We start from the raw sequence: 11,902 nt of genomic DNA, 5'->3' as shown, positions 1-11,902 counted from the left end.
CAGAGACATGAACACACTATGCACACCCATGTTGATTGCAGTACTATTCATAATAGCTCCCAGATGTAAACAAATGTAATGCCTGTCAACTGATGAATGAATTAAAAAAATATGATGTATAACCCAACCAGAGGAAGGAATGAATGAATCCTAAAGCATGCTACCACATGGATGAACTTAGAGCACTTTATGCTGATTGAAATAAGTCAGACACAAAAGGACAGCTACTCTGTTATATCATTTATATCAAATCGGAAATTATAAAGAAGCCACAGTAATTAGTGTTCTGAGGGGTGGGAGGGAGGTGGAAATTGTTTGGTTTTGGTTTAAATTGAGTTTATAACAGAAGTGGGTTAGTGTTGGAAAAAGATAGCAAACATGGTTGCACAACGTGAAGAGTGTCACCGAAATGCACGTGCTGTTTTGTTGATGAAAGCTTGTTTTATTGTAGGTTTATCGCTATAATAAAATAAAGAGTACAAATGAAGCTTATGCAAAAGCAGGCTGCACTGGGAGCTAGCCCAGTCACTGAGTCTCGGCGCCTTGGTTTCCTCAGCCATAATTGTGAGGATTAAATGTAATGCTTTAGCAATCCTTGGGTCGTAGAATTGCTATTAATTCTTGTTGTTCTTAATTAAATTAATTTCTGTAGATTCCTGTTGTTCTCTTAGGTCTTAGTTCCTGTTGTTTTGAATGAAACTTTCTCTTCCTCTCCTGTAACCTCTGCAGAGCGAGCCCCAAGGAGACTACACTTCCCAGGCTACCACGTCACCCTTTGACCCTAGTTAGACCAGAAAAGTGCGCCGCCGAGCGCCTCAAGCCGGAAGACTACAGCCTCCCGGCATGCAGCGCGCCCCTCTCCATTCGTTTTGAGGCGGGGCAGACGCGTTGCCTGCCGGGAGTTGTGGTCAGCGGCGCGTTGCCCTGACGCCGGCCGGGCCGGGCCGGGCGTGGGGGCCTGTGGGAGGCGGCGCGGCTGGGCCCAGCTGCGGGGCGGAGGCGGCGGAGAGGCCTGCGGCGGCGGGGAGCGGCGGTGCCGGGAGCGGGCGCCGGAGCCGAGCCAGCCGAGCCGAGCCGAGCCGAGCCGGAACGGGCGGCGCAGGCCGGCGCGGCGAGCAGTCACCATGTCGGTGTTCGGGAAACTGTTCGGGGCCGGAGGGGGTAAGGCCGGCAAGGGCGGCCCGACCCCCCAAGAGGCCATCCAGCGGCTGCGGGACACGGAGGAAATGCTAAGCAAGAAGCAAGAGTTCCTGGAGAAGAAGATCGAGCAGGAGCTGACCGCCGCCAAGAAGCACGGCACCAAAAACAAACGCGGTGAGGCGGCCCTGCCCTCTCAGGCTCCCTCCAGGCTCCCGGGGCCCGGACTCCACCCGGCGAACTCGCCTGCGGTCCGCCGCGGCCCCGGACCTCTCCCTGGTTAGACCAGACGCAGGCCTGTCTGGGTCCGGGGCCGACCCCGGACTCTCTCTTGGGTGTCACCTGGAACCCCGATCTCCCTCCACCGTCTCCCAGACTCTGGTTCCCACTCTCTCTCCTCACCCCTCAGGCCCCGCCGACCCTGCTCGGTAGGACTTTTCTTCGGCCCTCACTCTGTCACTGCTTCCTCGTACTTCCTTTTCCTCCTCCCTCCGGGTTCCCAGGCTCTGCCTCCGTCTGCCCCCGGCGCCTTTCTGCCCCCGATCCTGATACTGGAGCCCCTTTTAGTGCCACCCCACCCTCTCGACCCTTTCATGGCCACCCCGAATCCTTCACTCAGAATTCTCCTGGAAAGTCTCCCTGAGGGAGAGGAGGAGACAGGCAGAGGAACCCCCACCCCGGATCCTGCGCTGCTGCCACGGACTTGAGTGAACTTAGGCAAGTTCCTCTTGGGGCCTCAGTTTCCCCTTTCCTCAGCCCGGGCTTGGTGTCCCATGAGGCCAGAGGTGGCTCCCAGCTCTGTGATTCACTTCTTGTTGCTTCAGATCCTGGCCTTATCATTGCTTCCCTTAGCGCAAGCCTTCACCCCGTGACTCACCGTCATCCCTCCCAATCAGAAATATGGACTCTTCGCCCTCGGAGCCACCCCCGCCTCGCCGGTCTCCTCCCCCCAAGGCTGGGGTTTCCATGCACGGCTACTTCCTGTTGCATGGCTTTCTGGACAGGTGCTTTGGGTTTTTCTCAGGTGAATGTGAGGATGCTTTCATAGCTGTGAAGCGAACAAATCCTCCTGTGCGCTGAGAGGCATCTAGGTGCCTTTGGGACAAGGATTGCACCCAGCCAGGCTGCTAGGCCCAGCTGTGTTTCCCTGAGCAGGTTCATTTACCCACCGCCGGCGTGGAGGCCAGGTCATGGGTCTGTTTACCTCGCCAGGTCATTAATTTGTTCTTGCACAGAGCAGATGCTTCCTTGCTCCTAGCCAGAGTCATCCCGAGGGTGCTCCGCTGCCGAGAGTCAACAAGCTCTGGGACAGTGTTTCTGAGCGTCGACTATGTGCATTGTATTCCCAGGGTTGAACAAAAGCTAGCCAATCTCTGATGGGGGGTTCCAGGGGGGAGGACAAGGCCAGAGATAGAAAGAAAAGCAAATGAAGGAAAGAGTGAGTGTCCGGTGATGATGAGAGCTAAAGAAATAGATGATCTGTCAGGGAGTGGTGTGATGGCATGGGGGAGGGGTGCTACTTTGGAGTCACTGGGCAGGCCTCCTTGGTGAAAAGGTCAGCTTTGAGGTGAATTGTGCAGTCAGCTTCACAGAAAAACACCAGGAACTCCTAGCCAGGGCAAACGGCCTGTGAGAAGGCCCTGAGGTGGTCGCTTTTCAAGAAACGGAAAGAAATCCCTGTCTCTGGAATGTAATGATTGAAGGGGGATGTGATATAAAATTAGGGAGAGGGGTAACCTTTAAACTTTCTAATAGCGTTTGGAACTGACTCCAAGTGGCTGGAAAGCAGTTGGAAGATATTACAATTGCTTAGATGTCTTAATCCAGTGGTTCTCAGCCTTCCTAATTCTGAGACCCTTTCATACAGTTCCTCATGTTGTGGTGACCCCCCAACCATAAAATCATTTTCGTTGCTACCTCATCACTGTAATTTTGCTACTGTTTTGAATCAGGTGACCCCCTGTGAAAGGGTTGTTCGGCCCCCAGGTTGAGAACCGCTGTCTTAATCAGTGGTCGGTTTTGTTTTATTTTTAAACTTACTTTGTGACTTTGGGTGAAGGCGTTCAGACACATCATCAGTTTTACCTTCCATAATGCATATGTTTGTTATTACCATTCCATGAGGGCGCCATCACTTATCCCACTTGCTCCCTGTGTTTCCTATTGCCATTCCTTCTCTTTTCCTAACCCTCTGAGCTTCGTCCTTCCCTTTTGATCCTAAATGATTTGCTCATCCTAAGTCGTGGCTACCACACGCTTCTCACTCCCTCCCGTACAGGCCTGTCTACTCTTTGACTGCAGATTGAGCAGAGTGGTAGGGGCTATTCAGTTAAAGGCCTCAGGAAGCCTGGTCTCCTTTACGAGTTTGTTCAGCCTGTTATCTCCCCCTCTATCTGGGACGTTCTGATGTGAACCTTTTCAGAGCAGTGATTGCAGTGGTAGCCGGACACAGTCTAGTTCTTCTGGGCTCAGGGTGGTGGAAGCTGATGTTTGTGTGGTTCGTTGGACTAATTGTTCCCTGTGTGTTTGGTTCTCATCCCTCTCCTTTCCTCTGGTCAGGGAGAGCCCAGTCGTTGCACCTCAGATGGCAGCAGCTCACTCGCTTTGAAGCGCCCAGTCAGTACTCAGCAAAGTAGGACGTTAACATAGCCTTTGCCAACCTTGCCAACTGACGCTGGTGTCTCCCGAGACTATAATCCTGAGGCTCTAGGCCCAGCATCACTGATAGAGTTTTAAAAGCGTGACCTGACTGCTCTTTGGACAGTGGGTATTGAGGATGGGAGCAAGGAGGCCAGGGAGAAGGCAGTTGCAGTCACCCATTTCTGGCCTGGGCTCTGGAAACTGAGCAGGCTTCTGTTTTGTTGTGTCTTAACTTTTTTCTCTGGTGCTGCTCCCTCAGTTGGGAGCCTGTGCTGTTGGTGGTAATGAGAGTCATTTTGGTTTCCCCTGGTCTGCAGGGTAGAAGAGGAGGGAGGGTGTCAGCTTAGGACACCTCGCCCATTAAGAGGGCAGTTCTCCTGTGGTCTCTAGGCCTGGAGCTTAGGAAGTGTCTGCCATTTCCCAAGTGATTGAGTTGGCTCTCAAGAGGTGTGAAGAGAGGCTGCCAGCAGACTGGAGGACCAAGATGCTCCCGGTTTGTTTTAATAAGCTTTACTGAAAGCAGTCTGTCCTCTTGAATTTGCCTGCAAAAACAGGAGCGACGCCAACCTGTCCTTGTTTCCAGTCCTCTGGAGCAGTGTCGGGTGCCTTTCGGTAGAGTGGCACCTGCATGCACCCCTCATTTAGTCACTCAGCGACTGAGAGAGAGAGAGAGAGAGAGAGAGAGAGAGAGAGAGAGAGAGAGAGAGAGAGAGAGAGAGAGGAGAGAGAGAGAATGAAACCAACCTCAGGGACCTGGATTTGAGCCGGGGCCCTCCCATTTATTAGCTGGGTGCTTTGGGCAGGATACTTTGTGCATGAGATGCCTCCTTTACAATCATGTTACAAATGTTTTTATTTTTTCTTTTAAAAATCATTTTATAGCTCTTATCACAATCCATACATCTATCCATTGTGTCAAGCATATTTGTACATATGTTGCCAACATTTTAAAAACATTTCCTTTCTACTTGAGCCCTTGATATCAGCTCCTCATTTCCTGTCCCCCCACCCTCCCTGCCTCATGAACCCTTGATAATTTATCATTTTTTTTTCATGTCTCACACCATCTGCTTTCTCCCTTCACCCACTTTTCTGTTGTCCATCCCCCTGGGAAGGAGTTATAGGTAGATCATTGTGACCAGCTCCCCCTCTCTCCCCCGACCTTCCCCTTCCCCTCCTGGTATAGCCACTCTCATTATTGGTCCTGAGGAGTTTATCTGTCCTGGATACCCTGTGTTATGAGCTCCTTTCTGTACTGGTCTAGCTGGATTTGTAAGGGAGAATTGAGGTCATGATAGTGGGGAAGGTGAGGACGGTGAGAAGAAGCATTAAAGAACTAGAGGAAAGTTGTATGTTTCATCGATGCTACCCTGCTGCGCACCCTGACTGGCTTGTCTCTTCCTTATGACCCTCTGTAAGGGATGCCCAATTGTCTACAGCCAAGGTGGCATAGTGGGTGACAGTTGGCTGCTAACTGTAAGGCCAACAGTTCAAAGCCATCAGCCGCTCTGTCTGTGGGAGAAGGATGGGATTTTCTGTTCCTGTGGAGTCACAGTCTCTGAAGCCCATAGGGGCCTTATCCTGTCCCCCAGGGTCACTATGAGTCAGAATCGACTTGATGGCAGTGCGAATGCTTTTGGTGTGAGTATCTCTCTTACAGAATTAACATATATTATGCTGGCAAAGCTAGTGGCACAATATCGTAAGTTATAGATAAGTACTTGCCATTATCAGTATTACTAAGCGCCGTGCAATTATCCGATAGAAACTAAGGTCCTAGAGTGGAGATATTGACAATTGGCAGAGGGGTAATACACGTCAGACACGGCTGAAGGAGAATTGAAAGAGGCTTGCTGATTGGGTTTGTGGGAGTGGGCTGGAAGAAGAAAGGGGCAAAATTGAGGCTGACTCCCAGATTTAGTTTGGCCAGCCGAGTTGATGAGGAGGTCTTTAGCCAAGCTGGGAAACAGGAAGAGCAGCATCCCTTGAGAATTGGGCAGTCCTTTGAAGTGAGTGGGAGAAGGACGAGGCTTTCCACTCCTGCAAAGAGTGAGTCTCAGAAACCCACAGGGCAGCTCTACCTGTCCTGCACGGTTGCTGTGAGGCAGCATCGACTCGACGGCAGTGCGTTTGTTTTGAAGGTGATCAAACTCCTTTCTGTTTGTGAGCCTCACAGCAGACTTGAAAACTGGATGTGATGGTCATGTTCATCGCCAAGGGCCTGGGACCAAGTTCAGTAGTGAAGTAAAATGATCTTTGTGCTGTTAATCCCACGATACACCAAAGAAAGTGAGGCTCCCGAGGGGTTGGCCCTGAGACCGGTTGTTCTGGTGAGGGCAGCATGACCTTTGTCACCACCTGACTCACTGTATACCCCGCTTGTCTAAGGTGTGGTTCTGTGTTGGGCAGAAGCAGTGAGCCAGTCCCACCCTGCCCAGCTCCATGGCGCGGGCAGCCGGCTGTCATGGTGTCTCGATAGAAAGGTGGTAAATTGACACAGACCTCGGAAGCCTGAGTCCCAGGCAGAGTTGAGTCAGAGGCCTAAAGGAGCATTTGGGTTGTATGTCTTTTCCTCATCGGTTTCCTTTGATGATATGTTTATCCTCAGGCATGTGGCACACTCTTACTGTGTCCCTGGCCCCATGCCAGGAGCTGGGTCTATAGCGATGGACCAGACATGCTCCCTGCCATCAGAGAGACCTAACTATCACTGCACTCCTGGTCTCTAAGATGGAAATACTCTCACACGATAAGGATTAAGGAGCCCTGGTGGTCCAGCAGCTGAAGTGCTTGGCTGCTAACTAACGGGTCAGAGGTTCAAACGCACCAACCAGGCTCATGTGAGAGAAAGATGGGACAATCTGCTTTTGTAAAGTTCTCCACTTCTGTGACCTTCACAGCATGGGAAACACTGCACGGCAGTTCTGCTCTGCCCTCCTGGGTCACTGTGAGTTGGCATCAGCTCAGCAGCAGTGGGTAGATGGTAGGGTTTGAGGATTCCTGGTGGTGCAGCATTCAAGGCAGCAGCTTAGTGGGGTGAGCCACCAGGTGTTCTGCGGGAGGACTATGTGACAGTCCGCTTCTGCACAGATGACCGCCTCAGAAATGGTGTGAAGCAGTCGCACCTGCCCTGGTGGGCCGCCGTGTGTCGGAGTGGACTCCGCAGAAACCACATGGGGAGGATTAGCCAGAGGCTATAGGAAAGGCTGCGGCACTTTGTGATGTTGAGTAACTCGTCATATGGAAGGACTAAGTGTTTTTTCCTTTTCAGATGACATAATTGTGGATCAGAGTTTTGGGGGTTATCAGAAAGGACAAGTTCTTTCATGAAGAGCCAAATGGAAAACTAGGCGAAGGGCCTGGGTGGACTAACCAGATCCCCTTCCCCTAGGCCTTTTGGGCGTCTTTCTAAACTGGTGCCCTGCTAATTCTCTTCTTCCAAAAGATGACCAAACAGCACAGGTTCTGGCTTTTAAAGCCATTGTACTGGGTACGAAAGCTCTGCCCTAGGTAGCTCAGCTCTCCCCTTTCCCTGGTGTAATAGGGACAAAACCGTTTGTACTCAGAATCATATTTCTAAATTAATGAGAGAAGTTTGTCATTTACTCCGAATGAGATTGGAAAATGAAGACACAGAGTATCTGAAACCCCCTGCACAAGTCCATTTCTGTTGGATTTATGGATGCAAATCAGTTCATTTACAGGTTAATTTAGGTTTAGCTGAAAATGCCTGATGACTGCAGAGAGGCCAGGCGCTCACGGGAAATATGTCTTCATTATGTTCTGCTCATTGGCTGGAGCCTGGTGATTCCTTCCTGTTTAATAAAGTTGCTCTAACGTGTTAGCAGGTGGGAAGACTCCTTAATGAGTTAAATTGATAGTTAATGTGGCCTTTCTGGTCTCTGGACTCAAGATGCCAGGCTTAAAAGTGTAGCATCTTAATGGTGCGTGTGCCCACCGGTGCGTCTACACAGAGGCCTGGGATGGAAACCTGACACTCACCCAGGGGATTTTCCCTTGGTGAAGCTTAAGTTTCTTATTCGAAGAAATGGTTGGCCAGACTGGGGTTTGGTCACGTCTTAAGGCAGATGGAGTACCAGAGAGGCCCCATGTGATGGCCCTCCAAGCATGCTGGCCCCTTTGATTTGAATGACAGAATCTCTCGTGGCCTCATTTGGCAGGGAGATTAAATAGTTGGGTTTTTTATTAATCTTTTTATTGGGGCTCATACAACTCTTATCACAATCCGTACATACATCAATTGGGCAAAGCACCCTTATACATTTGTTGCACTCGTCATTCTCATAATTCACCTTCTACTTGGGTTCCTGGAATCAGCTCGGTTTCCCTTTTTTTCCCCTTCCCCCTCCCTCCCCACACCCCCATTCCCCCTGGTCTCTTAATAGTTTATAAATAATTATTATATCTTATCTTACACTGCCCGGCGTCTCCCTTCACCCACCTTCCCATTGATCATCTCCCAGAGAGGAGGTTACACATAGATCTCCAAGATCGGTTCTCCCTTTCTACACCCCCTTCCCTCCTGGTGTCGCCACTCCTACCGCTGGTGTTGAGGGGTTCGTCCGTCCTAGATTCCCTGTGTTTCCAGATCCCTACTGCACCGCTGTCCATCCTCTGGTATAACCAGGTCCGCAAGGTAGAATTGGAGTCATGATAATTGGGAGGGGAGGAAGCGTTCAGGAACTAGAGGAAGGTTTTGAGTTTCATTGTTGCTACACTGAACCCTGAGTGACTCATCTCCTTCCCTACCCCTGTGGAAGGGATGTCCAGCTGTCTACAGATGGGCATTGGGTCCCCATCACGCACCCCCCCCTCATTCACGGTGATGTGGTTCCCACCCCCCACCCCCCCACCTTTGTTGTTTGAGACCTGGTCTCCTCTGCCCTTCACGATCACCCATGTTGGTGTGCTGCTTCCTTGTGGGTTTTGTTGCTTCTGGGCTAGATGGCCGCTTGTTTGCTTTCAAGCCTTTAAGTCCCCAGACGCTAGATCTCTCAGTAGCCGGGCATCATCAGCCTTCTTCACCACACTTGTTTATGCACACCTTCGTCTTCAGCGATTATGTGAGGAAGGTGATCACACAATGATTGTTTTTGCTCCTTGGTGTCTGCTACATGGTCCATTCAACGCCTTGTATTCGCTTAGGCCGTGTGCTTCTTCTCTGTGGGCTTTGTTGCTTCTGAGCTAGGTGGCCGCTTGTTTGCCTTCAAGCCTTTAAGACCCCAGACGCTATATCTTTTTGATAGCTGGGCACCATCAGCTTTTTAAGTGCCTGGGTTTGTAATGCGGTTTGAAGTTCGAGATAGGTTTTGCTTGGAACTTTGACAGAATGTGAGACGCGTGGAGCTGGCCTGTTCTGCTGAAGGAGAGTTGAAATGGTCCCGAGTTGGATTTGAGCGTGGCTGCAGGCCTTGAGGACAGTCTGTGCCCTGAGGAAGGCGGCCAGAGCCCAGGTGGTCCGCAATAGTCCTGTGACCTGGTTCTGTTCACGCCGGGTGGCTAAAGCAGTTCGAAACTCCCAGCTGCTCTGTGGGAGAGAAGTGAGTGAGGCTCTCCACTCCCGGGAAGAGTTAAAGTCTTGAAAATCCACAGGGACACTTCTGCCCTTCCCTGTAGGCCTTTCAGAGTCAGAATCCACTCCACTATGAGTTTGGTTTTCTGAAGGTCTGAGAGGAACCAGGGCCACGTGGGGGAAGGGATGGAGCTGTTGGCCACTTGAGGACATTCCTATGGTAGGGAAGGTTTGTGAAAACCTGGTTTCTCTTGCCCAGAAATGTTTTTGCCTCGTGTTGCTCTTTAAAAGAGTTTGAAAGAGGATATTTAAAAGCAGGAGCAACAATTTTAGACTAGGCATTTTAAGGCGATTTGAATATTGTAATTGAAAACGAGGGATGGAGCTGGATCTAGTGCCAGCTCCGTGTTTGAGATGTGTGCACCAAATCAGCAGACCTTTACTGAGTTCTGCCTGCATGGTTGTGTAGACAAAATTTGAACGCCAGTCTCACCACTCCCCAGTGGGATATTGGCAGTTTTCCTGCCCCATCTCGCTTTCCCATCCACAAAGAGAGAGCACTTCTTAAGGTTCTGTGTGTTTCCTTAACGATTTGCAAAGATTATTTAAAGTTTTGGAAATGATGGGTTGCTCTGAGGCAGAATTGACTCAGTGGTAGTGGGTTCCTAGTGTTATTGGGTGACTCTAGAATATGTTGATAAACTTAAATGCCTAGCAGGGTGACGTACTGGTTACGAGTTAGGCTGCTAACCACAAGATCAGTAATTCGAAACCTCTAGCCTGCTCTGCTTGAGAAAGGTGAGGCTTTCTACTCCCATGAAGGGTTGTCTTGGAAACCCACACAGTTCTACCCAATCCTGTAGGGTCACTATGAGTCAGAATCAATTTGATGAGTTCAGTTTTGGGTTTAGCAGGGTACCTGGCACATGGGAAGGACATGCATATTTTCTTGGTTTCCCAGGAATAGGCTTAGGCCCAGGAAGGGGTGTAAAGATGCATGGGACACTACCTGTGGCCCCCAAGGACTCACAGTTCAGTGAGGAACACACACTTGTGTATAAGTAACTGACAGAAGGCCAGCCGTGTTAAGTGTACAACTGAAATGTTAGAGGAACATACAGCAAGGAGAGATGGGTTCATCTTTGAGGGTTGCCGGGTTCCTTGCATCCGCTTCCCATCCAGTAGTGGCCAAATTCCCTTAGTGGTATCCCTGCCAAATGATGCACCTCTTCCTTCGGAACCCTGCTGCTGCCAACGTTTGTATGGAGCGCTGGGTGCTCCACGCAACACTGCAGTTCGCAGGGACAGCACCGACCGTCAGGCCCCCTTCTTAGAGGAGTTGAGGTCTGTCTCCTGTCGTGCCGTTCCCGTCCGCCCCTCGCAGGTCAGTGTTGGCTGCTCCTCTAGAGAGTTGGCTGGGACTCTTGGAAAGAATGCCGTGGGATTTGGAGGCAGGTGACCGGGGCCAGTGCCAGCTCTGATGCCAGACAACCACGAGCCATGGTTCTTCCTTTGGGAAAACAGCTCGCTGGTTCTGCTTCTGGAGACCACAGAAAACAGGTCCAGTATCCCTCTGACAGGACACATCCGACAGAGGCTTCTCTCTCAAGTCTGCACTTCACTAGGCCAGGCCATCTGTTGGAGCGCCTGTATTTCGGTGCCTCCTTGTTCACCTCCTCTGCTCGCTGCTCTTCTTCCTCAGCAGAGCCGCTCTCAGATGTGCAGTGTGCAGAGCAGAGTATTCTAACCAACGACTGGGCCAACTCATTGTTTAGGAATTGCCTTCATTCTGTGTGTTCTAGGATCTGACAAACCCTGCATCCTGGAGACAGATTTTCCACTTCATCTCTTCCTCTTGTTAGTAAAGGAGCCGGCAGCTAGGAGCTCCTGAAGTTAGTTTGTCCCTTCTTAAGGAGTCTTCGCTGAGGCTTGACCGGCTTAAGATCTCAACAAGAGCATATGGCCAGCCTGGTTGCCCCGTTGCTGATATTTCCAGCGCTCCCTCCTCCCCCTTCCTTCCAGGGCAGAGCTGGCTGAAGGGCTGATTGAGGGCTGCAGGAAAGCTGGGCACTTGTTTGGTTCAGGAGGTTAGTAGTTAGCTAGAGTGGAAAAGGTGCTGGGTGTGGAGGGTCCCTGAGCTCACAGCCCATCTCTGGTTTTGTGATTTGGGTAGGACTTTATATCTCTGACCATCAACTTATTTAGTTCTGAAATCAGGAACTAATAATCTGTACTGTACAACCGTGTGTTCACACCCAAAGCAGGCTCTGAGGCATTATCCGGGACATCATTAGGAATGCAGGCTCTCAGGTCCCACCCTCCTGAATCTGACTCTGTATTTCATGTGACTCCCCAGGTGGTTGACTTGCACCTTGACGTCTAAGAGCTTCCCGCTTTGTGCCCTGGTGAGGATTCCACGGGAAAGTTGGGTGCTGTTCACATGGCCACACTGATCTTTTTTCCTGGACACTCAAGGTTGCCGTCTCCATGCTTAGCTTTTTACTCAGAGATTCCCCTTCACCCAGCTTGACCACTTCCCCAATGCCCTCACTCACCCCAAACCTGGTGGGGCCGCAGGATGAGGAGGGTCAG

At 50.8% G+C, this 11,902-nt stretch overlaps 1 protein-coding gene across 1 annotated transcript in view; it reads left to right on the top strand.

The window, feature by feature from the left end:
* The first annotated feature begins 976 nt into the window (after positions 1-976).
* The window catches only part of CHMP4B (charged multivesicular body protein 4B), a 48,525-nt gene continuing 37,599 nt past the window's right edge, over positions 977-11,902 (top strand). Inside the window, exon 1 of the mRNA XM_075563767.1 lies at positions 977-1,314. Within this exon, the coding sequence (XP_075419882.1) occupies positions 1,125-1,314 (190 nt within the window). The 5' untranslated portion in view covers positions 977-1,124. The remainder of the gene's footprint in view (positions 1,315-11,902) is intronic.

Source organism: Tenrec ecaudatus, chromosome 12 (genome assembly GCF_050624435.1).
Source record: "Tenrec ecaudatus isolate mTenEca1 chromosome 12, mTenEca1.hap1, whole genome shotgun sequence".
Lineage (NCBI taxonomy): Eukaryota > Metazoa > Chordata > Mammalia > Afrosoricida > Tenrecidae > Tenrec > Tenrec ecaudatus.
This window is presented reverse-complemented; position numbering and strand designations above follow the sequence as displayed.